Raw genomic sequence first — 24,934 nt, 5'->3', positions numbered from 1 at the left:
GCATTTGACAAGCCCAGTCCTGCTGTAGCAGCTGGAAAGGCAAAGGAATTAAGAGATTCTTCTTCTAAGACCCCCCTATGGGGTCTTTGCTTCAGATGCTTTGGCCTTTCTGAAAGAGGACTGTCACTTGTTCTCTTCCAGCATTGATTCCCTTTCAAAAATGCACTCTTCCATTTGACTCTTTTGGATGTATATTTTTTTCCTCCTTGTGGCTTTACTTGTGAAGTGATAACTTAAACTCAGCTATTGTTGTGTTTTCCAAATATTTAAACTTACCCCATCCACAGTATAATGTGCTCTGTAAATATTTATTGTCACAACTCAGTGACACACAAGCCATCTGCAAATGTGTACACAGAGAGATGTATCCACATGCAGCCACAGACCTGAGCAGGTTAGTTAGTACAGGGACAAGAGTGATGTTATCTTGCACCATCCAAGAGGTCAGAAAGGCCTTTTCTTTCCCTGGTCAGGCTATGTGTGACTCAAATGCTTTCAAGATGAAGCTGCCAGCTTTTTGTAGGCTCTGTCCGGGGCAGGCAGGCAGTGAAAGTATAGAGGAAAGCCAACAGGGAAAGGACTTGACTGACAGGATAGAGTTCAGTCTGTACCCTTCCTTCCCAATGTAATCCTCTAGCCAAGTGGAGCAAAGCACTGAAGAGAGCAATGTGATTTATGCCCAGAGCAGGCCACTAAATGATGCCTTTTCTCAGAGAGGGGGCAGGTTGGAGATGTAACTCAGAGCTGTGCTTTTCTGTATGTGAAACTCTTTATAAAGTCAATTGAGCCCTAAATCAGACAGGCATGTTCAGGATACATAGAATGAGTGTGAGGAGGAGCAGAGCAGTATGAGGATCAACAGACAGGAGAGCAGAGAAGGAGCAGGGCTTGAAGGAGACGTGCACAGGAAGCAGGCAGCAGGGTTTGCTGGGTATAGCATGCAAAGGTATGATGCGCTTCTCTGTGTAGGATAATACAGAGAAAGCGGTGGTAGAGGGAGGGAGAGAAGGGGTAGAAATCAAAACTGAAACAAGGGCAAGGACTGGTATAAAGGATGCCTATTGATTCTCAGATAAATACCCTGGATGGGTTTTCAAATCAGTGCTTTTCTGGGGCTTTTTTACAAATAGAGTGGGCTTTAACAGACCCACATCTTGTAATGCTGGAGGAAGTCTTCAGTCACTGAAGACAGGCTCCAAGTTTATTTACTTCTTGTTTTATGTCAGTGCCATTTTTCATGTGCATTCCACAGTGTGCAACATATTGCCATGTGTTAAATGGGTAATCAACGTAAATTTGGGAGAAGAAAAAACAAAACAAAAAGAAAAATATATCTGTGTGTAGGTGTAGCATCATAGCAGGGAGCTGGAGAATGCTGAAATGCAGGAAATGTGGACCTGGTAATGCCTTGTTTTGTACCATACATTGCTTAGTCCCCATTTTTTTGTGGTCACAGATCATAGGAGAAAGTCATCGTTCCCTCTCTGAACAAGTCTGCTCGATTTCACTCTTACTATAAACAAGCATTCCAAAGTCACAATTTGTGTGCTTGTAGGTTGTCAGATGGGTTTAAAACCATGAGATTTGAAACAGGAAAAAAAGTCACCACATATTGTTTTAATTTTTCCTGTGGCTTTCAGACCTTTAGACCTGAGGCTCAGATCTTGCAGTCCTCTTTTTTTCCCCCATAGTAGTGAGGAATAGAAACTTCTCTCTTTTTTTTACTGTGATCCGAGATTGTCAAGTCCTAGCAAGATTGATGCCTGAAGGTTTATGCCACACATCCCAAGACTCCCAACAAAAATCACAAGAACTAACAGCAGCACTTTGGAGTTTGTGTTATCGGAAGTAAAGCAAGCCTGAAAAAAAAAACAAAAGAAAAACCAAGCAGAAAACAACAAACTAGAAACCAGTCGTAAAGAAACCTTTGCTGGGATCTGTATTTGTCCTTTCCTTTCTTGGGGAACCTGCGCAGCCAGAATATTAAAATCCTCGGTGCCTTGCAGCTCCCATTGTGACAGTTTTGCTGCCTGTTCAAACAAGCTCAGCCTCCAGTGTACACGGTGCTCTCGAAAGCCCAGCCGCGTATTTTGCTGCCTAAATGGGAGCTGAGCTGTTTTGCAAAATCTATCCCATGGGAGCTATCAAGCAGTGGATACCATGGAAATGTGAGCAATAATGACAGTGTATTATGGGGTGAAAGATAATGTCATATTACACTAATGCAAATTATACTTCGTGTGTGTGGGCAGGGTAATTTACAACCATAACCTTAAATTTCTTCATCTTTGCGTATTTTGGGCCCAATTCTCCTCTTCACATGCATTTTACCTAATGTCATGTTACTGCCTGCAGTAGAAAGAAACATGATTCATGCTAGTGACAGCAAGAGGAAATTAGCTCCCTTAAACCTTAACCAGAAGTTGCATTAACACTGTTTTACATAATATTTTGCATTATTCTGTCCTACTTACACAGCACTAGAGATGTGTAAAGAACTTGAGGGTATTCATAGAATGGAGGCTCGCAGCCACGGTGCTACAGTTAGCTTTTGTCCCTGGTGTTGGGTGACCCCTGCAATTTTGAAAGAAAACACTACGTTTTTAATAGGGTTTTCACTGGAAGTGAATGCAGTCATCGTTGCAGTGATAAACGGTGAGAAAATGAGATGATCAGTGAATGAACAACAGTAGCAGGTGGTAGTAGGTGTTGCTTATTAGATGTTCAGTATTAGAAAAAAGAACAGAACAATAACAATCCCCCAGAGACACCTCTCTAAGAAATAATCTGTCATCTGGCGTCACTCTCCAAGACAAGGTTACTTAACTGCCCAAAGCTTGCAAAGGGTTAATGGGGTGAGAGAGTGAAGAAGGGGGCTCCTGACTGAGACCTTTGCCTGCATCCATTTCTGCTAAGGTCGCAGGTTATGCAGCTACTAACACATAATCTATGCTATGGTGGCACATCATGAATGTGAGTGCCTGTGGTGGATGAGCTCTCTGTTGCTATCCATGGACCTTAGCTGTGCTCACTGCACCCCGAGTACGGTGCATCTTGCTGCAGAGCTGAGCTCTCTCCTTTTTGGATCACAACAAAGCTTGGAACCAGGCCCCTGTTTTTCCAGAGATGGCAGTATTTAAGTGTCAAGGTAAATGCTCTGGATTTTGCCTTCATTCTGGAGGACACTGTAACCATGGGGTCAGGTCTGCAATTACGAGGTCTTATCTCTGGGCTTACTTCTTCTACTGGCAGCTCCACTTGGCATTGCTCTGGTTTCTGCTCCCTCTGTAGGGCTGGTTAGGCTCCTGCTCAGCGGGGAGGAGCTATTTTGTGCACTGGTCTTGGACATCTTGGACAAAGCTGAGAAATATTAGTGGTCAGAACAGCTGTTTAAACCATCCGTCTTTTGTGAAAGACTTGGAAGGTGCAGCTGTAGTCTGCAAGCCACAGTTCATTTTTGAATGAACGTTGAATGAACCACAGTTCACTTTTGGTGTTATTTATGATCTGGTGAAAAGATACTTTTCCATGACCTTGGTGTATACTTCTCATAGCATTCTCCAAAGGTTTTTGGTTTGGGTTTTGGGAGATTTTTCTTTTTGGTTGGTTGTTTTAGATTTTTATTTTTATTTTTTTCTTTTGACATCTTGATATTCTCTTTTAAAAAAGTCCTTTACGAAGAGATCTTCAATAACCTATGCTGGAAGCTATTTCTCTGCAGGATTTACTGAAGGTCTCCAGCAAAACGTGGAGCAAAACTACTCGTGGTGTGAGCCAGGCCAAGGCTCCATGGGACTTGTTGCTGTATACCATGCTAAAGAGAATTATCATTTTCAAGGTTGCTGATGCTTCAGTATACCAAGTCTCACTAGGAAGGGCCTATTTACTTGATGTGTGTATGGCATTTGATGGGCAGGCAGGAAGGAAATCTCTCAGGGATTAAGAATACTGGGAGTTCTGCTCTGGCTCTGGCACCTGAGTGTGCTGAGCAGTGTGCTGAGCATCGTGGCTACGCAGCACCCATGTGGGTTTTTTCTCATCTTCCCCCCAAGGATAACAGCATGTCTCAGGTTTCATTTGCACTCCCTTTTTGGCAGTGGTTTTAGCTGAGTGTATGTTGGGAAATCTTGTAAGTGATATATTTTTTTTTCCTCCTCTTCGTTTTGATGCTCATGTTGCCCTGACCTGATCCATCTAAGGTAAGCATCTTGTTCTCTTAGTGAAAAGCATGAGGTCTGTGTTAGTCTCTGGCTCCCAAGGGAATTGTTTTTACAGCTTCAGAGCAGCCTTGAGAGAGCTTTTTCTCTTACATCAGTGCACTTTAAACCTACTCTGGAGAGCTCTTCTTGTCCCAGCAGGGTGAAGCTCTGACCGACAGCATTTTCCTGGAGCTTTAGTTTCTCTTTGGGCTACCTCAGGCTTAAGCTGAGGAGTACTTTGAAGGTAAGGACTGAGGACACTTAATGCTTGAACTTGATTCAGTATCCTAAGGGAAGTCACTGCACCAAGGTGAGTAGCTTATGCTACTGAGAAAATGAACAACAGCTCTTTGTACTGGCTGAAGCTTTAAAAGTGCTGGAAATGTCATGCTTTGATATTTTCCATGGTCAAGCTGAGGAGTGACAAAGATTTGGATAATTGGAGATGAGGTCATCAACAGGCTGTGCAGGGTTGAGATGCTAGTCTGAGATGCCAGAAAACTGCTCGTAGGCAGGGCAAGAATGGGGTGTTGGTGAGGAACTTTGTGGTGCTCCTAAACTATGGATCATGCTGACAACCTGCAGGTGCAAATACCCCAACCCTAAATGTATCCTATGAACATACCGGAAACCTGAGAGATATATCAATGTTAAGACTCTGCTTGCCTCTGAGCAAGTCCACTGTGTCACATTCATGTCTGGGGCAGCTTTTCCTTACCAGTAAAGCCAGCTCAAGATCTCTCACTACCTTGCATTGTCATCTGGACCAGTTTTTCCATATGTTTAGTTTAATTTGGGTCAGGCCAGCCATCTGGTCGTGCTCTCTCTTGCACTGGTGCAAAGCAGGAGGTGACGGTCTCCAGTGTGAGTTAGTCTGGCTTTGCAGCTTAAGGAGAAGGCATCTGGAGCTGAGCACTGGCTGTTCCAGCCAAGCTCCTCTTGCTTACACTTGTGTTTGCAGGAGAGGCCTCAGCTAGGAGGAATGCAGCAGAGGGAAAAAGATCTGAGTGGTGAGGGGAGCTGTGGGTTATAATAATGATGAGCTTGGCAGTGCATGCACAGTTGATCCGTTTCGCTTTGCAGTACTTTGGCCCCACGCTTTAGCTGATGTAAATGAGTGCAATGTGTGAAATGACAGCTAAGCCTCAGATCAGCAAGAGATCAGTGAACAGGGTCACAAGTTGAAGCACCAGCTTGTACTATGCACATAGACTGAGGTTGTTTTAGCTACAGTGGTCAGCCACAGAAAAGAGGTGCATCTGTCTGTGTGTGCTTTCTGCTGGAAATCTACCTGCTGGAATTGTTCCTCAGTTCTGAAAATTCCTATAAAGGAGCATGCACAGGAAAATCTTGCCAACCCCATGCTAGCTGTGTGGGCTGCCATGTGTCCTGGGGCAGGGGAGGAAGGAAAGAAGGCACATTTGGACAAGTGGCCTGGCTGAGGAACAAGATGATGCTTCAGTCTCTGGACTCTGCAAAATGTCCTGCCAGCTACAGTCACAAATGCTGATGGGGAAGAGATTTGCTTTTGCTCCAGTTAAAATGACAAGTGGAGGCTTGACCCATGGTGCAGATAAGATGGGTGCTGAGAATTTCTGTTTTCTTCCATCTGGTTTACTCTAAGCAAGAGAACAATTACCTCAAACTGCTATCTCCTTTTGACTCTGCACATTAGCTTTGTCTTTCACAGTAGAGCTGGAGAGGACTCAGAGGTGGGTGAGATATAAGAAACTAGAAAGAATGAGGTTTCTCACCCTCTCCTGAGCCAGTCTTCCATTCAGATCTCAGGGTGATCAGTGCTAGAGAGTAAATTAGCTCAGCTGTTGGTCCTGGCTCTTGGAAAGAGGCAGGTGAAGGCGAAGTGGCAGAATGATGCTGAGCAGGAGCAGGGTGAGGTAGTGGTAAGCCCCTGGGCACACCTGCACTGCACTGCTGGGTCTGGCTGCCTGGAGCTCACCTCTTCCCCAGCCCTGCCCTGGCTGCTCACCTCACTTTCCCTCGCACATGCCAGGCGAGTCTGCTTAGCTGTGATGGCCAGGGTAACCGGGGTTGATGGCAAGTGTCTGGAGGGAGCTGCGGTCACTGTAGCATCTTCACAATTTATCACAGAGGGCCTCTGGATGCTGTTGGGGTGAGACAGAGGATTTGTTTTGCCTGAGCCCAGGAGAGCATTCAGTGACTTTGCTTCAGCTTTTGGCTTTGCTCAGCCCTGTGCCTCCCTCTGGTAGCTCACTCCTTGACAGTCCCCCGATGCCCCCGCTGCTTTTTATCCCTGTGATGTGCCTTCCCCTCAATGTGCACTGCTCTGTTGGAGCAGTGAACGTGTCTCTTGTGCTCGTGGCTTCGCTCCTGCAGGATGTTCTACCATGAGCTTCATTAAGCACCCTTCCCCATCCCTTGCCCAAGGGCATGGGTGAGCAGCAGGGAAGCATGATCTGAGCACCATTTCATCAGGATTCTTCCTTGGATGCCCCAGCCGATGCTGTTTGGTTTCCTCCTTTGCCCTGGTCTCCTCGTAAGGATGAGTGGGGAAGAGAAAAGGCCTTTCAGAGCCCACACATGGCACTCATGAATATTTCATGTTTCTAGCTTTTCTTCCCCTTGAAGAGCAAAACCTTTTCATATTTGATGCCCTGGGAGCCTGTTTGGTTGCTGAATGTTGCTTTATCAATGCTCTCCCTCCCTGATTTTCCTCCAGACTGCCCAAGACCCTCTTCCTTTCTCTTCTCAGGGAATGTCTATTTTTTTCAAAGGCTGCTTCAGAAAAGGTCATTGTCCCTTTCATTTTCCCTCCTTGCTGTGAGCCAGCGTGGCTTCTGCTCTGCCAATGATAGAGGACAAATAGGGATGTGGGGAAAGGCAGCAGTGGGGGGGGGGGGGGGGGCTGGGAGATGTGCACACGTATGCTTCAGAGCAGTGCAGAGGCAGAGAGAAGATGTAGGCACAGCAAGAGAAAAGTAAAGGGGCAGAAGGCAGGAAGGAGGCTGCAGCAGGACTCTGCAGAAGAACCTTCTGCAAAGGTTCCAGCACCTTCCAGAAGCTGTCATGCAAGATGCACCAGTGTTGCTGTGGATGGCGATTTGTCTGGTGAAGGCCCCCTGGAAAAGAGAGGTGTCCCAGTTCTCCAGGGCAGGATGTTCCCAAAGCTATGCTGAGAAATATGCTTTCTGCCCATTTCCATTGCCCCACAGCTGCTTTACAGACCTTGATATCTCAGCCACCGGAGTCTGCAGTAAACCATCAGCCTCTGTCCTTGCGCTTTTCAGCCTTGCTCCCCATCTTTCCTACACCTTGTGAGGGCTTGAGGAATCAGGGACTGTTTGCAACCTTCTCCCTGTGAAGACCACAAAACACACTGTTCTGTGGGTCCTGCCAGAGTGGGGCCCACCCCCTCCTGCCCATGACAGCATTCAGACACCTGGCAGTGAGGGTCCTTCCTTGGATACCCCCAGCAGATGCACTGGTGTGGCTGCTGGACCAGCCCATCCCTTCCTGGGTCAGTGGGACAGCAAAGCCCCAGCAATGGGCAGACCCACACAGGGCTGCTGGCCCAAGACGGGACTGGGAGGCTGTGAGGGCTTCCCCCCGAAGTGTCTGTTGGAGCTGGCAGAGGTGCAGGAGGGATACTGCCAAAATAACATAGCAAAGGGTGCTCAGGGACTCTGGCATGGGTATTGCAGGCAGCTGGGGAGGCTAACAATGGAGAGAACAAAGGTTGTATTGACACTGTGCCTTTCATCTATATGGAAGTTGGATGAGTGTGTGGAGTTGAGGTACTCTACTAACTGGGCAAACTCAGTTAGGAGGTCCATTTGATGGAAAACTGATGCCTCTGGTGAAAATGGGTTTCCAGAGCAATTGCTTAGCAAAAAGCAAAAGAGGCTTTGCACAAAATGAAATAATGTATTTGGTTTAGAGGTGGTTGGCCCATAGGAGAATTGCAATTGATGTTTGGACGGGTGGAGCTTCAGTATTCTTGCTTTTCGTAGAGCCAGTCTCAAAATGTTATATGCAGTGTCAGCATCAGTGCACACAGAAGGGTGACTGTTTAACTGGGGGACTTTCTAAAAGATAAAAGTTTGGTTTCATTTGGATTTAGAAATGGAACCCACCAATGCTGAAATTCTTTGTGATGTGGAACAAACGCCAAGTGCTAGGGCCACCTTCCTGGTGGTCACCTGCCTGGCACGGGGCCACCTGATAGATTTTGGATTATGGGCCCAGGTACCCCAAGAAGGCCAAGCATGAGGGCAATTGCTGTGATCCTGGAGCTGTGGATAGAGATCCTGCACCATCAGTGGAGCTACTTGGAATCAGGATGGAGAACGTATGGGCAGGCAGGATGTTTCCAGGGAAAAGGCAGGCAAGTTTTGCAAGTTACTTTTCTTCTCTCGGAACATGGAAAAAATCAATTTTTGCAAATTCTGATCCAACAAGTGTGCTGTCTGTAAAATTCTGGTGGGGATGTCTGTTCTCCATGTTCTGCGTTTCAGCATAAGGGCAGTCTCATTCTTCCCGTTACCTCTGCTCTGAGCTAGCATCAATTGATCTGGAAAACATCACCCCCTCTTCCAGCGCTGCTGGCACAGCTTCCTGTGTCACTTGGCTCTCCCTAACGTACTGACCAGGACAGTTTATGGGAAGTACCAAGCTCGTGCTGTGAAGCAGCATTAATGCTGGGAACATGCTGCACTGCAGTGAGGTTGTGTGGCCTTAAAGCCAAAGTGTTGTGTAGAGCATTGCTCCAGAGCCTGGCAGGTCACAGCAACAGGCAGCAGGGCACTGTGGCTGTGCTGTTGGGCTTTGTGTGGTAGCAGATCAGGAAGCTGTCAGTGACTCATGGCATGTCCGTGATCCCCAGCGAGCAGCTGGAGCTCTGCCCCTGCACAGCTCAGTTCCTGATGTGCTGTCTAGAAAATGTCTTAACTGGTGATTGGTAATACAGCTGGGCAGCCAGGCAAGTAGGGCTTAGCTGCTGCTCCACAGTCTGGCCTTAGAGCTAATACCATCATTCCTTTTCCTTCATGAACCCATGTAACTCATATTAAGCATCTCTTTCCTACATATCGCCTACCTCCACTCCTGTCTCTGCTACCCCAATCTGCCCCCAGAACATTCCTTCTTAAACTAGACCAGGCACTGTTCTCCCTCTCCTTTCATAGGGAAAGGACCTTAAGCTCATGCAGTTCCAGTGCCCCTGACATAGGCAAGGGCACCTTCTACTAGACCAGGTTGCTCAAGTCCAACCTGGCCTTGAACACTGCCAGGGATAGGGCAGCCACTGCTTCTCTGGGCAGCCTGTTCAAATGCTGCCTTCAGCCTGTTCAGTTCTGCTTCCTTGGGCAGCCTTTCAGTGTGCATGCACCCCATGCCTGCATGCCGCCAGCCCTTCTCTCTCTGCAGTGTGAGCAGCCCGGGAAATAGAGATAGAGCTTAATGCACAGCATTGTGTGGCTAATTACTTGATGCTGGGCACACAAGGGGGATTAACTTGTGCCTCTAAGGGCTGTCAGAGAATCCTAAACTTATCTTCTCCTCCTCTTTCCCCTTCCACTGCCATCTGAAGTAATGAACTGGTTATAAATACCTAATTAGCTAATTATTTGCTGGTCTACATGGTACATGTTCTGTGAAGGAATTCCCTGGACCCCCGGGAGAGGGATCTCCACGGAGGCGAGAGAAACAACCACATGAGGTGTGTGCTGTGATAAAGGCAGTACAATGATGCTCAGGAGGATTTCTAGACTTTTGCCATCCCTGGAGAGCAGAGGAAAAGTCATCAGCTCCACAGTGAGAGGAGCCTATCCTTACCCCTGCTTGTGGCTGTGTGAGCTGGAGTGCCAGGGGAGAAATAAAACCATAGAAATAATTAATTAGGTAATTAAAAGTAAAAGGGGTTTGGAAACATTTGCACTGGCCAGAGGTGCTGTGCTGACAGCATTTTGGGCTTTGCCTGCCACTTGTGTGCTTCAGCGCTGTTGTGGAGGGAAGAGTAGCCTAGAAAGGAGAGTGTGGTCTCCATGGCTTGTCCACTGATGATACTGTCACTGAGAAAACCAACTTACGTCAGTCTGTGTGTGCTGGCTAGGTTCATTCCATTATGCAGGCTGGCTTGGTCTATTGATGCAATTCTCACAGGTTGCAGCATACAGTTTAACTGGGATGATTTTCAGTCCAAGACATCTGAGGATGCTGCTGTTGAGCTGCTGCTCACCTTTGGGACAGTTGTCACTCTCTTGCCCTTCTGCAGGAAAGCAGGAGAGAAGGTCAGATAGCTGATGGTATCAGCTTTTCTCTTTCCCCTTTCTTCTCGCTGCTGCAAAGGCCTAGGGTTAAGAGAGCATGGCATCATAGCAGGTCTGCTGGCTGCCTGTCAGTAGAGGCTAGGACAAGAAAGGGCAACAATCATGAATCTAGCCTGGTTTGGGCAGTAATTAATTTCTGACGCTGCTTTTATCTTCATGTGGCTTTTTGTGTGAGTGTGTGTTCTAATTTTTCATTTCCTTCCTTTTCTCCTTTTCTCCCTTTCTCTCTCTCTCCGCCCCACACTTGCTCCTTCTGGTTCTCTTCTCCCCCTGCAGGCATGCGCATCCTTGTGAACTTGCTCCTGGACACCTTGCCCATGCTGGGGAACGTCCTTCTTCTCTGCTTCTTTGTCTTCTTCATCTTCGGTATCATTGGGGTGCAGCTGTGGGCTGGGCTGCTCCGCAACCGCTGCTTCATGGAGGAGAACTTCACAATGTGAGTGCTTGGGAGATGATGTCTCCTTCCTTTCTTCCAGGGGCATTTCTCTTTCCTCTTCCCTTCTCTCTTGTCTTCTGCTGTCTGGTTCTCTGGCTGTTGGCAGAGGTGTCCCACAGCCGTGTTAGTAGAAGTGAGAGTATCTGAAAGTGAAGAATGGCTGCTTGAATGGGACAAAGAAAACCCAACACAAACATGGGGAAATGTGGGCACAGTTCTGGCAAAAAGAGCCTGGACTGCACAGGGGTTCATTACAGGTATCTGAGGTTTATTCTGGGGAGGTCAGGGGAGAACCTGCAAAGCAGGCAGTGGGATGGAAATGCTTCTGCCTGTTATATATTCTCTGATTACCCTGCTGGAGCTGAGAGCATCAGTTTCAGGGCACAGCTCCTCCTGTTGACTTTCTGGCTTTAGCAGATCTCAGGCTTTGAAATATCTTCTTAAAACTGTATACTAATCCCAGGCAAGCTATCAGTTTAGACTACTTAAAAAAACCCTAAAGCTGTAGATCAGTTTAGACTGATTAAACTATTCTGAAGCTTTAGATCATCTCCAATTGGGAAAAAAAAATAAGTGTGAAAATATAATCTGCAGAAGAGCAGTGGTGTTGAAGAGTAGGAGCTGCTTAAAGCATCCATTTACTGTGTTTATATATTCCTTGGGGAAAAATGAATGTTTAGGATGATTGTCCTTTATGTAAATCAGGGGTAGTACTACTTTAATGAGTGTAATTACATCCATGAGGAGTTAGTGTAACCAAGAACAGAACTGGGGCAGCTGGCAAAGTGACAGATACTAGAAAATCTTTAGCTGACCATTACTAGAGAAACGCATTCTGCAGGCACCCAATTCAGCACTGATGTGGATGTGCTACAACACATCTTTGTGGCTTAGTTCCACTTAGGTTAGAATCACAGACTTTCTTTTCTCTTTCATCATAGAATCATACAATAGTTAGGGTTGGAAAGGACCTTAAGATCATCCAGTTCCAACCCCCTGCCACAGGCAGGGACACCTCACACTCAACCATGTCACCCAAGGCTCTGTCCAACCTGGCCTTGAATACCAGCAGGGATGGAGCATTCACAGCTTCCTTGGGCAGCCTGTTCCAGTGCCTCACCACCCTCACTGTAAAGAACTTCTTCCTTATATCTAACCTGAACTTCCCCTGTTTAAGTTTTAACCCATTACCCCTTGTTCTGTCACTACAGTTTGTAATGAAGAGTCCCTCCCCAGCATCAATACCTGTCCTTTTCCTATGACACTTAGTGAACAAGTCTGTGTTTACAGGACATGAAAGTTGTGTATTGTGGCACTGCAAGGAATGCACCAGATAAAGTTTAATAGAAAGTTTTAAATCTTCACCTGTCATTTTCCTGATCATTAGCTCATCTCCAGCTAGGCAAGCATAGATGATTTTAATTATTCATGTATTTGGAAGGTGCTTGCATTATTGTGAACTTGTCATGAAACATTGCACCCATAATGCCAGCTGTCAAAAAAGAGTCATAGTTAAGGTTAAGTCAATTTTATCTTTGCATTTCCTGATTTTAAGGCTGAGCTGTGCAACCTTAATTATGCATGAGCTGGATTTTGATTTTATAGAAGTACAGAAGGTTCACTGCCAAATGTTATAAAACATGTCCATCAACAGTTACATACATGAGCACATCACAGTAAAGCCTGATGAACTTCCTTAATATCACTGCATCTAATTTAGCTTTGATGATAATGGGGAGAGTGAGCAGAAGGAGATTGTGTAATTTGGCTTAGGGTGATCTGATGGGAGGCAAAGCTCTGAAAACTGGGGACTCATCCTGGAAATTTCCTGCTTTCCAGGAGCCCTGTCTCGAGGCGGTAAACCTGGAAATCCCTTACCCAGTGCAGTCCCCATCCAGGGAGAATCCATCCACTAGCGTCGCTGATGGGAAACTGTCTGTTACAGGAACTTTATGACTGTGTTTTTTTATCCTTGCAGACAAGGTGACATTGTCCTTCCCCCTTATTACCAGCCTGAGGAAGATGATGAGATGCCCTTTATCTGCTCACTATCAGGAGACAATGGAATTATGGGCTGTCACGAGATACCCCCACTGAAAGAGCGAGGCCATGAATGTTGTTTGGACAAGGATGATTATTATTACTACAACTCGGTTCGGCAAGAGTTCAACATCAGTGGCATGTGTGTCAACTGGAACCAGTACTACAATGTGTGCCGTACAGGCAATGCCAACCCACACAAGGGTGCCATCAACTTTGACAACATTGGGTATGCCTGGATTGTGATATTTCAGGTAAGATCAAGTTCACCTCCTAACATAGCTCAAGCAAGTTTTCTTTTTTCCAACTCAATCTTTCTGTGCTCGTGACAGTTTCTGCAGGGTGAGATACAGCAGCAGAGAGAAAAGGGCCTTGTAACTAGTCTATCAAGAAAGACAGAGTACCCACCATGAATGGTGTTCCTGAAGATGGAACATAAAGGTTGAGATGAAGAGGGACATAGAGCTGTTCAAAGCTCTTGCTGAAATGAGCTACACTCTTCAGGCTGACTTGTACCAGTCTTCCCTTCAGTCTAGATCACTATAGCAAAGGAGGCTATTTTATTTTGATTTTTTGTAATTCCCAGCACGCGTTGCAGATGGGACCTAAAATTCAAACCTTTTCTCTTTTCCACTGGCTGTACGCAGTGTCCAGTCCAAGGGGCACAGAAACCTGCTGCGGGTTTTCTCCCTGCTGTGCTCCAGGGAAATGAGCTATTTTAATGAAATATTCCTGCTGTGGGCTAGCATGATCTCACAGGCTTTGACTGTATGCCAGTGTCACCAAGCAGTACCATGCTGATTTCCTGGAATGGAAGTTTGGCCTCCTTGAAATGAATTGTTATTTCTCACCTTCCTTGGGTTGCAACAGCCCTGCCAATATCTGCCTGTATACACTGAGGAGTGAACTCTGGAAGCCCACTTCCCTACTGTTTCTCTTGTTTGTCTCTGCAGGTTATCACACTGGAAGGGTGGGTGGAGATCATGTACTATGTGATGGATGCCCATTCCTTCTATAATTTTATCTACTTTATCTTGCTGATAATCGTAAGTATAAGCCTTGATGACTGTCAGCATTGCAAGCTAAATGCATACAAAAGCCAGGTGTTAAGTCAACACAAATATCAGGGAAGCAAACTACTTCACCTGGTTTTCTTCTAGGAATTTCCAGAACCAGCCACTTGATTTTCACCAAGAGTCGGTGGCAGGATCACATGGTTGTCAGCCTGGTTATTGTCTTTTATTCAGAAAAATATGCTTAGGATTGATTCCTAGAGATATACATACCCAGTGTAGGATAATGCTCTCATCCACGCATCTTCTCTCAAAGTCAGTTTCCCAAGCTAGTAGGCCCAGAGCCTAAGCACAGAAAACCATTTCTGCATCTGCCCTCCTACTTGGTCTCTTTATATGTTTTAAGCTCTTGAGTTATTCTTGAGCCATGTTTTACGGCTTTTGGCAGAACATGGATTTCTGAGATCCAGGTTCTCAGATTCAGATTTTGTCAGATTTGGCGTCTGTCATGCTGAATTACTTCCTCACCATGAACAGAAAGGAGCTGCTGCTCCAAAAGTGTCAGCAGTCCAACGTAAACTGGCTGTGTGAGATTACTTGTAGCTGGTGGAGAAAGCAAGAGAGAAGTGTGTCTGTGATGAGAGCTTAATAAACAGTTTATAAACCCTGTGGATTTATACAAGTGAAGTTTGAAGGCCGCTTTGCTGTAAGGACGTTTGTTGTCAGTGCCTGGAAAGAGAGGTGAGATATGGTGCCATTCCCTCTTCCATTCTCAAGCATCTCATTTGTAAATGCGTTTTCTTGGAGGGAATATCCTGTTTCTAACAAGGAAGAATTTTGGTTTTATGAAGACTCTTCCACTTTTTCCGTATGGGAACTGTCCTGGTTTCACCTGGGATAGAGTTGACTTTCTTCCAGCTACTAACTGGTCTCAGTGCTGTGTTTTGATTTTAGTCTGAGAATAACATTGATAATACACTGATGTTTTAGTTTAGGACTAAAGTCAAGAGTGGAAAGGAAAGACATTGGATGGATTATGGGAAGTATAAAATCTGTATGCCATAGGTGCAATTTAGTTCTAGGTCACTTTGCCAGTAAGGACCTCAGTGTGTGTTTTCAAGGCCTGAGTGTATTTGGATGGGCTGCTGAATAGGCCTTTCTAAGACTCTGCTATTCACTTGCTACTTGTCCTATGTGATCATGCTCTCCTAGAGATAGGATCTCTAGAACTGGTCACCCAGTAACTGCCCAGGCTCATCAGGCACAGGAACTAGTTTAACTTCAAGCTGACATACAGTGACTTGAGAGCAAACAAACCTTAATCCAGTTTCTGAAAGAAATTCTGCTGCCTGTACATATGGGGATTGCCATGCAAAAAAAAATTGGTCCATTCAGGACAGAGAACTTATAAAAAAGCTTAATCTTCATGATATACTTAATTTTTCCCTGCCTTCTGGCCTTCTGCCATCACAAGGGAAAGACAAGGAGATAAAAACAGGAAGACGACCTGCTCCTGTGGGCTGAATCATGAGCCAGGACAGCAGAGGTGAAATAGAGCTGTAGGAGCACAGCTTTTACTTTGAGGCTGGAGAGTCCCAAGGAGAGACAGTGTGGAGGTATGATTGCCCAGGATGGAGGGGAATTCACCCCAACTCTCTTCCCAAAGGCACACTGAAGGCTTTTTGTGAGTTCAGAAAACAATTATTTCCCATGAAGTTAGTTCAGATTCCCACCATACGATAGATATTTAGTACTTGCATTTTCACTTTAAGTAGCATGGCCAGAATATCCAGATTTGTACAAGGTAGTTCAGCACAGAATTTACTCCTTGTCTCAGACACAGACTCTCTTAGGGCCAGGAAGGACCGTGCACAGTCAGTGTTTAACCACTGGGGTGGGCCCAGCCTCCTGCGGGACTTCCAGAAACTGCCCCTCACCCCCTGCTCCAAACTACATAAATGCTGTCAGTGTATTTTTGTCTCCTAAGCAGGAGCATCCTTCTAGTGCTGGCTCACCTCATGTGGATTCCCAGTGGTTCAAAGTCTGCCTCTGAATTTGCAGGTGCTGAAAACCCTCAATTAAACACACCACCTGAGATCTTACTGCAGGGTGTCATTGGCATTTCTAGACACTCCCTCCTCATTCTCAGAAGCTATGTAGGTTTATTTCCATCAGATGCAGGTGCACATGAACATCAAGTTACTCTGGAGACTCCTCAGAACAAAGAGCCATATGCTAGATGGGATATTTCCTTTGCCTTTGGTGGAGTTATACCATGAAAATACTTAACCTTTCTGTTACCTTCTATGCATGCATAGTGCATCTTTTACAGCACATAGAACACAACAGTTGGCCTTGGTTGCAGAATAGAAATCCCTTAGTTTTATTTTCCCTCCATGTCTTCTTGCGGAAATGATGACCTCTCTTCAAATGTGATGAAGAACAGTCCTTCCAGCCTTCACCTTTCCCTTCTCCATGGTTGAAAGGCCTGGGTTTCTAAACAGGATTACTCTGACAGTCATACTGCAGGACCTGAGTCTTTGCTTTTCCACACACATCCTAGCCTTGGCTCGAACTTACTCTTGTGGGAATGGATCTCTGCAGCAACTACTTTAGAGCTAAGCTTTCATCCGTGACTTCTTCTTCCCTCCCAGATATATCTTCAAACACCTACATAAAGGCACTACCTGCTGCTGCTCATCTGGTAGGAAGAAGGCTCCACCACCTGGATATGTTCCTAGCACAGTAAGGACTCCTGCATAGATGTGCTCCACCAAGGGGAAGAGTGCTGGCTGACCCTGGCACTCAGAGTGGCCTTGCAGAACAACTTGGTAAAAGCCTTTTACTTACTCAGCAAATTGTAGATAGGTTCCTGCTCTGCAAGAGATCATGGAGCTAACATGAAAGAAGGACTGCTTTATCTTCTCAGGGTTTCATTTGGATCTTCCTGCTTGAGGTCCAGCTGTCTCTTTGTCACTTCTCCAGCTACTTGGCCATTGATGTGGCTCTTGGACTAGAGAAAACTCTTCTGAACTCTCAGGCTGGCATGTACGTTGCAGTGCTCAGTGGCCTTGGAGTGCTCTGTGCTGACACATGCGGGTTTCAGAAGACGAGCTGGATATCCAGGCATAAGCAAAATAAAAATAATGGGCAAATTAGTCAGCATCTCCAGCACCAGTCAGGTTTTATTCAAAATGGCAGAGTCAGGGATTGAACCTTGGGCTGAGCAAGGCCAGGATCTGTTCAGCTGAGCTCAGTCTCGGGGCTGAGCAGGACTCCTGTGTTGGGGCTCTGAATCAATGGTCTCCTTCTGCCTTTGTCATATGTTTTGTCTGACTAATATCAGACACTTTTGATCTCCCTGTTTAGCTAGCTGAGATGGATCACTCAGTTACAAGCCATCCGGGAACTTTCTTGTTCTTCTGCTAGCTGGGGTGCAGTGTCAAGCTGGGCAGAGCCTGGGAATTTATGGACTTGTTTGTCACCTTCAGGTTTAAAAAAGCTCATTTTTTTGACGTTCTTAGCTAAGAGGTGTAAGGATTGGGTTTAGTTGTCATATCCAGTCCTCTCACTCCTCTCCCATTTGCTCATCTTGTGGGAGATCACAGCAAACGGTGCCTGTGAGGACAGGGCTTGGTGATGTTAAACCTGAACACCCCTCCATATTCAAGCCCAGGCTGGCAGTGTGACACTGCTGAGGGCATCTTGCTACCCTCAGTTCCTTTGCAGGTAGCCTAGAGAAAAGCTGTTGCAAGTCTCAATCACTTGTTGATTGTGGAGTTGTTGGAAGTTGCAAAGTACTGGGCAGTGTCACAACTAGAGTTCCAGAAATACATGTGTAGCTGGTGTCCAGCTCCCAACCCTGCCTCACGCAGGGAAAGCTGAGGGACGTAACTGAATGGGCAAGCTGAGGGGGAAGAGGGCAGGAGAGCACATTGGAGAATTTGGATTCCCAGTCATAGTCTTATCAGTGAAAACATGCAAGACATTACGGACTAGCGAAAATCTTGGGGGAAAGGAAGGAAACTGAATGAGGCATCGTTTTAATTTTCAAGGCCACATACAAAAGCTGAAGGGAAAATAGGCTGAAATATGGGCAGGAGAAGAAGCAAGAGAGGAGTTCAGTGATGAAGGGAAGCAGAATTAGAACAGCTTTGAAGTGTTCAAAGAGGAGGAGAAAAAAAAAAACAAACCCAGCCCTTTATTTTGAGATGGTTTATTGTCCTGATGTTGAATCTGTCTGGGAAGAGCTTCGTGCTTCAAAGGCTTATTCAAATGCTAGCAGGGACACCTCACCTTCGAAATACTGAGAACCACTGTATTAAGCTTCTGGACACAGCTTCTAAGCACCTGTGTGCAAGAGAAAGGGACAACTAAGGGGCAAGCTGGTATGGGCAGCAGCAAGAGCTGTGCACCGAGGGGAAGGCTGCTTGGGTAGATAAAACAAGCTGGGGTACTTGCTGAAAAAAACCTCTGCTTTTTCCATGCACAAGGGTTAGGGTCAGGTTATCACCAACTTTGCTTGTCCTCTCACCTTTGCTGGAAGGATTATGTGGGGAAGGACACATGCACATAAGGTCAGGATGGATCCAGCTCTGTGTCAAAGCTATTAGCTTGGAAAGGAGAGACAGGGAGGTGAGACTGTGTCCTGTGTGAGTTCATACAGGTGGAACACAGTGTGAGGATATCCCTTAGCAGGAATGCTCCCTGGTGCATTGAAAGCAGAAATCTTGAGCCAGTTCTTCCTCTGCTCCCAGGGGCCACCCCACAGAGCAGACATGTGGTCCTTGTTCAGAGATCAGACTCTGCATTTTATCAATGCCGTATCACCACTTACAGCTCTGTGGGGAGTAGGCATCAATCAGGGCATCATAGCTTTGAAAATTATTTTGAAAGTGGTTACGGCCCTTTTATGCGTGAAATTCTCTCCATATTGAAGCCCAGGTTTTATCCTAAGTGTAGCAGATAGATCTCCTAGTGGAGATTCATCTGTAATTTCATAATATGTAACACTGAGAGATTGTTACCGCCAGATCTTTCAGCACCAACAAATATAAAAGAGGGATATGAAAGTGCTTCTAAGGGACTTGCTGAAGGTCCCAAGCATGCCAAAAGAGCCAAATGCCAGGCTTGTGTTTCCTGAATTTCAATTCAGAGCTCTAAATTCTGCATGGAAATCCCAGTGAGTTTTCAAAAACAAGCTCAGCTAGCCCTGGCTTTCTCTGTAATCCTATCTCCATACACAGACTGGTCTGCCTCCAGTCACTTTCCACTCCTCTGTCCTCTTTCATTCCCCCTCCTGCATGTTATTCCTCATGCTGACATTGATTGTTCCTTCTTATCCTTTACTACTAGGTGGGCTCCTTCTTCATGATCAATTTGTGCCTCGTGGTCATTGCCACACAGTTCTCAGAGACCAAGCAGCGGGAGCACCAGCTGATGCAGGAGCAGAGGGCCCGGTACCTCTCCTCCAGCACTGTTGCCAGCTACATGGAGCCAGGAGACTGCTATGAGGAGATATTCCAATACATCTGCCACATCATGCGCAAAGCCAAACGCCGCACCCTTGGGCTGTATAACAGCATACAGAGCCGGCGCCAGGGCCATGTGCAGCCGAGCAATGCCAAGCTAGGCATGAACAGGAAAAGCCAGAGGCACTACAGTAAGGATTGCATGTGTAAAGCTGGAAATGCCAGTAGCGGAAACGTGAGCGTAACTGGGAGCATCTCTGTGTGCCAGCTTGCCAAAGGACCTGGGCCCACAAAAGCACAGAATTAGAATTAACATTGGCCACAGTGAGCATGGGGCCATGGCCAGTGCACTAGACTTGCAACATGGGGATGAGCAGCAAGAACGGGAATGAAACAGGGGTGACAAAGAAGGAACATGGGAAAGCCAGGTCTAAAATCCAGTCTAGTAAAGGGCTCCAGGTCTGGTATATAGCAGGGTAATGACAGCAGTTTGGGAAGAAGTGTTACGGGGATATGACAAAGTGGGACTAAGGATTTGACTTGGTGACATAGTGGATCCCCCAAAGTTCTCTGCCAAAAGTGAGTTTGTGCTATAAGAGAGAGGCAAAGGGAGTAGAATTGTAATGGGTGTCTCCTGAACCAAGGGAGAAATACTGAAGAACTTAGGCAAGGGCAATGAGACAATTTCTCTTGATGGGAGCACATGCTGTTGTGTAAAATTAGATATGAGATACCATGTAAATTGGATTCTTGGCCTGAAAAGTAACTGTAAAAATGGTTTTATAGAGTTAGTATTAACTGCTTCCAATGCCTTTCCTAAGTTATGCTCCCACTAACAAGCAAAAAACGTATTTCCCTTCAGCTGGTCTTGCATATTCAGTCTCTCATTTTCTTTGCTTGCTGAGAGAAAAGTTTCTGCAGCCTTCCTGCACTGAGTTAATGAATTAATTGATTCATGTCTATTTGATCTTCCAGGCCCAACTTGGAGGGCTGAGGAACACAAACTTAGTTTTCTCACTAAAGTCAGGAGATGTGTTCTGACTCAGAGCACCTTGAGTGTCAGGAGGAAGTGTTCTTGTGCTACCTTTTCTTGCTTCTTGAGATGCTTTGCTAATGTAGCTTCTCTAATTTAGAGAGTTCAGCTCAGCATGTGGGTGCTTGGACCCCACTTGTAGCAGTTCAGGCCAAAAATCAGCCCTCGTGATTGTTTTTCCCCTCAGTTCCCATGTAACACAAGCTACTGAGTCTCAAGCTGTGACTCCTGTATCAGCCAAAACAGTTCTTCCTCTGATGGATGCAAACCCCCATTGAGCCTAATCACTGGCAGCTGAATAGTACCATGCCATTTGGTGACATAGCCAGTGTAAAGCCTGTAACAGCAATGGCTTTTATTGCTAGCCTTGAGATGATGTGCCAGTACTTAATCATCTTTACCACTAAAAAGCCCAGTTACCCTGTCTAAGTACCCAAAAGTCAAACATGTGCCCAGTTTCAGTGTCTTTTTCAAAGCCTTCTCCTTTAAGCGTGTCCATTTCTCTCCCCAGCACTTTGCCAGCAGCACAACTCTCTTGACTGCCCTCCTCAGGGATTTGTCCAGCCCATTGCTGTGACAGCGACCTCTGATCCCACCAACTGCCCCCGATGCCATAGGGTGGAGCATGAAGCATCCCGAAGGCTCTCTGTCCTGGATAACACTGACTCAGAGCAGGAGGATGGAGGAGCCAGCAGAGAAGAGGGAGAGGGCAGCAGAAAGGATCAGGGCGCCTCAGCGCTGGAGAAGGAGGAGGAGGAGGTGGAAGGAGGTGGACGGCTGAAGCTCTGCAGTGATATGTGGCGAGAAGTGAGGATCAAGCTTCGACTGATTGTGGACAGCAAGTACTTCAACCGTGGGATCATGATTGCAATCCTAGTGAACACTATCAGCATGGGCATCGAGCACCATGAGCAGGTAAGGCACCTTAGGGCATGAGTGGGCAGAGGGGACAGGTGAGTCCTGCTGGGGGTGACGACCTTGCTAAGCAGTTAATGCAACTTGGTGGAGGCAGAGATTGAACAATTTGGACTCCAGGCTGCAGCACAGATGGTCCCAGCATGGCTTTGGAGAAGTCCTCAGGATCTTGAACGGTCTTTTCTGCCTTACCCCCGCACTTAATCCCGTTCACTGTCTTTATGTATTTCCCTCTCACTTCCTCTCAGCCCCTCTCTTTTCCTCCTTCCTGCTTACTTTTATCCCTCTGTTTTTCTTTTTTACCCTGTCTTCTCTTCCCATATTCTTCTTTCTCCTTCACCCTAGTGTCTTCCATCTTCCTCATCTCTCTCTCATTTCCCTCTTCATTAGCTTACTGAATCCTTAGTCTATTTGGTTAATTTAATGCGCCCTCTGGGGATGTCACAGGCACTTCACCAGCATGTCAATTCAAATCTATCAATCAGCTTGCTAGCCTTTCCAGCTTTATTAAGAGATGCCTGAGCACAGTCTAACTACATAAGAAAGCTAGGAAAGGCACCACCTCCCATGTCCAGTCATTTTGGGAGCTCAGATGGGTTGAGCCTTTCCTTTGCCCTAACAGCAAGAAGTGATGGATGGGTCAGACAATAGCAGGTGTGGGCACAGGTCTGACTTTCATGCCAGTAGTTTTTAGGCAGCTCTGAGTCAGCAGCACACTTTATCCTAATGACAGACTTATGATATGGAGAAGGATTGTGTGCTCTTATTTTATAGCTGGGAAACAGAGGCTGTGTCCATTTTTTGATGTGAAGAGCCAGCTTCAGAGGATGTTAAGCATGCCCCATGACCTTGCATCTGTATTGCTGGTAGCTCTGCTGCACTTTGCATTAAAGGAGTCCATGCTGTACATGCATGTCTCAGGTCTACGCTTCTGGAGTGTGACCAAGATTCACTTCACGAGTCTGCCCAGATCACAAAAACAGGGGATCACTCCACTACTGAGATGCTGATTGCATTGAAGCTTTGGAATCAAGGTGAAGTCTAGTCCTGAACACAGTCTCGGGTAGCAAAGAGACAGGCAGTGAATCTGGTTCAAGCAAGGCATTCTGATTTGCCCTTTGCTGTATCAGGATGGAGATATCTTTAGACCCAGAGTACATTAAATTCCCTGTTTGAGGTAACATAGCATGTGAGCCAGTATTTGAAGCCTCATATGTCTGGATTGCACCCACATACCAAGTGTTAGACCATTCTTCAAAGCCCGGCTAATTTCTGATACAAGGGTGGGAAACCTTAATCTGAACGCAGCACGCAAAACTGCACTGGATGCTTCAGTACCAGAAAAATACTGGTGGGAGCTCAGAGGAGAGAAGAACGGAAAAGAGACTGGAGGGGTTGACTCATGAAAATAGATAAAAAAGAGCGATGCATTTAACACATAGCAAAGAGATGACTAAGGGTTGAAGCTCAGGAAAATATGAAAACTGCCCACTGATATTTTAAAGATGTGAGCACCAAGCAGGGAAAGCCATTGTTCATTTTGGTTTATTGGAGACAGCGTGACTTAAGCATTTAGCAGAAGAGCAGTTGAGCTGGAGGTAGAGAATTCACTCTCGTGTTCTGGCAAACGTGTGTGCAAATTTAAGCCCTTCTAGGCCACCTCTGTTGTGTTTGTACAGCCTGCAGCAGAGTAGGATCTGCCTGCAGCCTTGGGGCTTCTAGTAGCAGGCTGTTAATGACATGTCCTTAAAGTTATGTTACCACTTTTTGTCCTTAAGTAGCTAGGAAAAGCTTATGACCCTGCATGCTGTTTCTGCTAGAAAGCTATGTCAGCTGAATTGATCATAACTGAAATATGTGGTGTAGCCTGTTTATTTAAAATATGTACAGTGAATCTTGACACAAGGTTAAAAATAATTCAGACCATACCATGAATTCCAGGTCCTTTTCAGAAAGCAGTTAACTCGAAAGCACACAGACATATACACTTCCCTTTGCTTTCTTTCAGTGTTCTTCAACGCACATTATCAGTACATCTCAGACTGGTACTTCTTCACCTCCTTTTCTCTCTTTCCTTTGTTTTGTTTTGCTTTTTTATTGTTGTTTTTTCTCCCAGAAACACAAATTTCACAGAAAGATTTCCAGCAAAAAACCTCTGTCCACAAAATCTCTGTTTTGCAGGGTGATGCCATCCTATGACTGAAGTGGCTTCTGTTGCTTCAGCTACTTCATCATAGGAATATCTCTTGGCCCAGAGTTAATGCATACAGAGACCTCTTCTATTTTCTGGTGCATGGGAGGTCACAACCCCAGCCACATTCTGGGGACATACCTGGCTGGGCAAGAAGATGTGTGAAAGTGTCACAGGTTTGAGCAGTGCTGCTCCACTTGTTCATAGGCTATACACTGGTGAGTAGGTCCACTGACCAAAGCACCCACCAACCATCAGATTAATGAGTGAGACAGCCTGTACAGGCACAAAGTTCAGCTTCAGAAACACAGGAACCTGGGGGCCAGAGCCCATGTGCAAGTCCTGCATTCACGTCCTGAGCCCTGACCAACAGAAAAAATGGCATGAATTAAAATTACCTGATCATTAGAAGTCAGGGGTTTAATATGCACAGTGTCTTTCTGCCACTTGGCCTCAGCAACTCAAACCACTTTACTCAAATCCAAACCACCCTGAAATTTGGCTTTGTTTAGTTTATGCATCTAGCCCTCTTGTCCTTTCCTATATGTGTAGCCAGGGCAGTTTCCCATCTCATTGTGCATTTCTTGTGAAGGAAGTAAACTCCTTTTGGGACAAACTGCACTGCTGTGAGTCATTTTTAATTCTTAAGCTTATCACAAGTTATCACTTGTAAATAGATAAGTTTATTCAGATCCATCAATGTGCATTATACCATATAATATTCTCAGTATTAAGTCTTCAGATATTGCTGGGACATTGCACAAGCCAAAATCAATCATTTCAAGCTTTGTCCTCCTTGAAATATTTTTTGCAGTTCTTCAGATCTGCTTCTACTTGGGAATGCCTATTTTTAAAATCCAGTACAGAAAATATTAGATGCTTGTGGCTGTCCAGAAGGATCCTTTTAAGAGGCTCACTTTTTAAAATACTCACAGAGGATGTGGTGGTACTGCTCGCTTTTCTCCCTTATTCAGCTTTCAGATGAAGGGCTGGTCCCAGCTGAATGTCCCAGGCTGCCTTTCTCTTCTATTTCTTGCATGGTCTGTTGGACTCAAGCTTCTTTGCCATTAGTAGCCAATGAGACAATTGCTGGATAACTTGGTTTATCTTCTCCAGTATCTACTCACAGTATTCCTTTGTACATCAGATCAATACTTTATGAGGTCTTGTGTGGATCAGGAGACGATCCCTTGTTTCCTAACTATAGCAGCCCTGTGGATCAGTACCTTCATATCCTATAGCCTATGTGATTTCCCTTTAAACCAGCTGTTATTGCATCCAGAAGTTCATATTTTACAGTTATTGCTTCTCTTTTTACTATTTGCTGCTTG

At 45.8% G+C, this 24,934-nt stretch overlaps 1 protein-coding gene across 1 annotated transcript in view; it reads left to right on the top strand.

Moving 5' to 3' along the window:
• The window catches only part of CACNA1I (calcium voltage-gated channel subunit alpha1 I), a 154,207-nt gene that overhangs the window by 89,599 nt on the left and 39,674 nt on the right, over window positions 1-24,934 (top strand). Inside the window, exons 5-9 of the mRNA XM_065677709.1 lie at window positions 10,781-10,940; window positions 12,919-13,234; window positions 13,934-14,026; window positions 19,349-19,655; window positions 21,009-21,412. Coding sequence (XP_065533781.1) covers window positions 10,781-10,940; window positions 12,919-13,234; window positions 13,934-14,026; window positions 19,349-19,655; window positions 21,009-21,412 — 1,280 coding nt within the window. The remainder of the gene's footprint in view (window positions 1-10,780; window positions 10,941-12,918; window positions 13,235-13,933; window positions 14,027-19,348; window positions 19,656-21,008; window positions 21,413-24,934) is intronic.

Source organism: Lathamus discolor, chromosome 1 (assembly GCF_037157495.1).
Source record: "Lathamus discolor isolate bLatDis1 chromosome 1, bLatDis1.hap1, whole genome shotgun sequence".
In the NCBI taxonomy this organism is placed as follows: Eukaryota; Metazoa; Chordata; class Aves; order Psittaciformes; family Psittacidae; genus Lathamus; species Lathamus discolor.
This window is presented reverse-complemented; position numbering and strand designations above follow the sequence as displayed.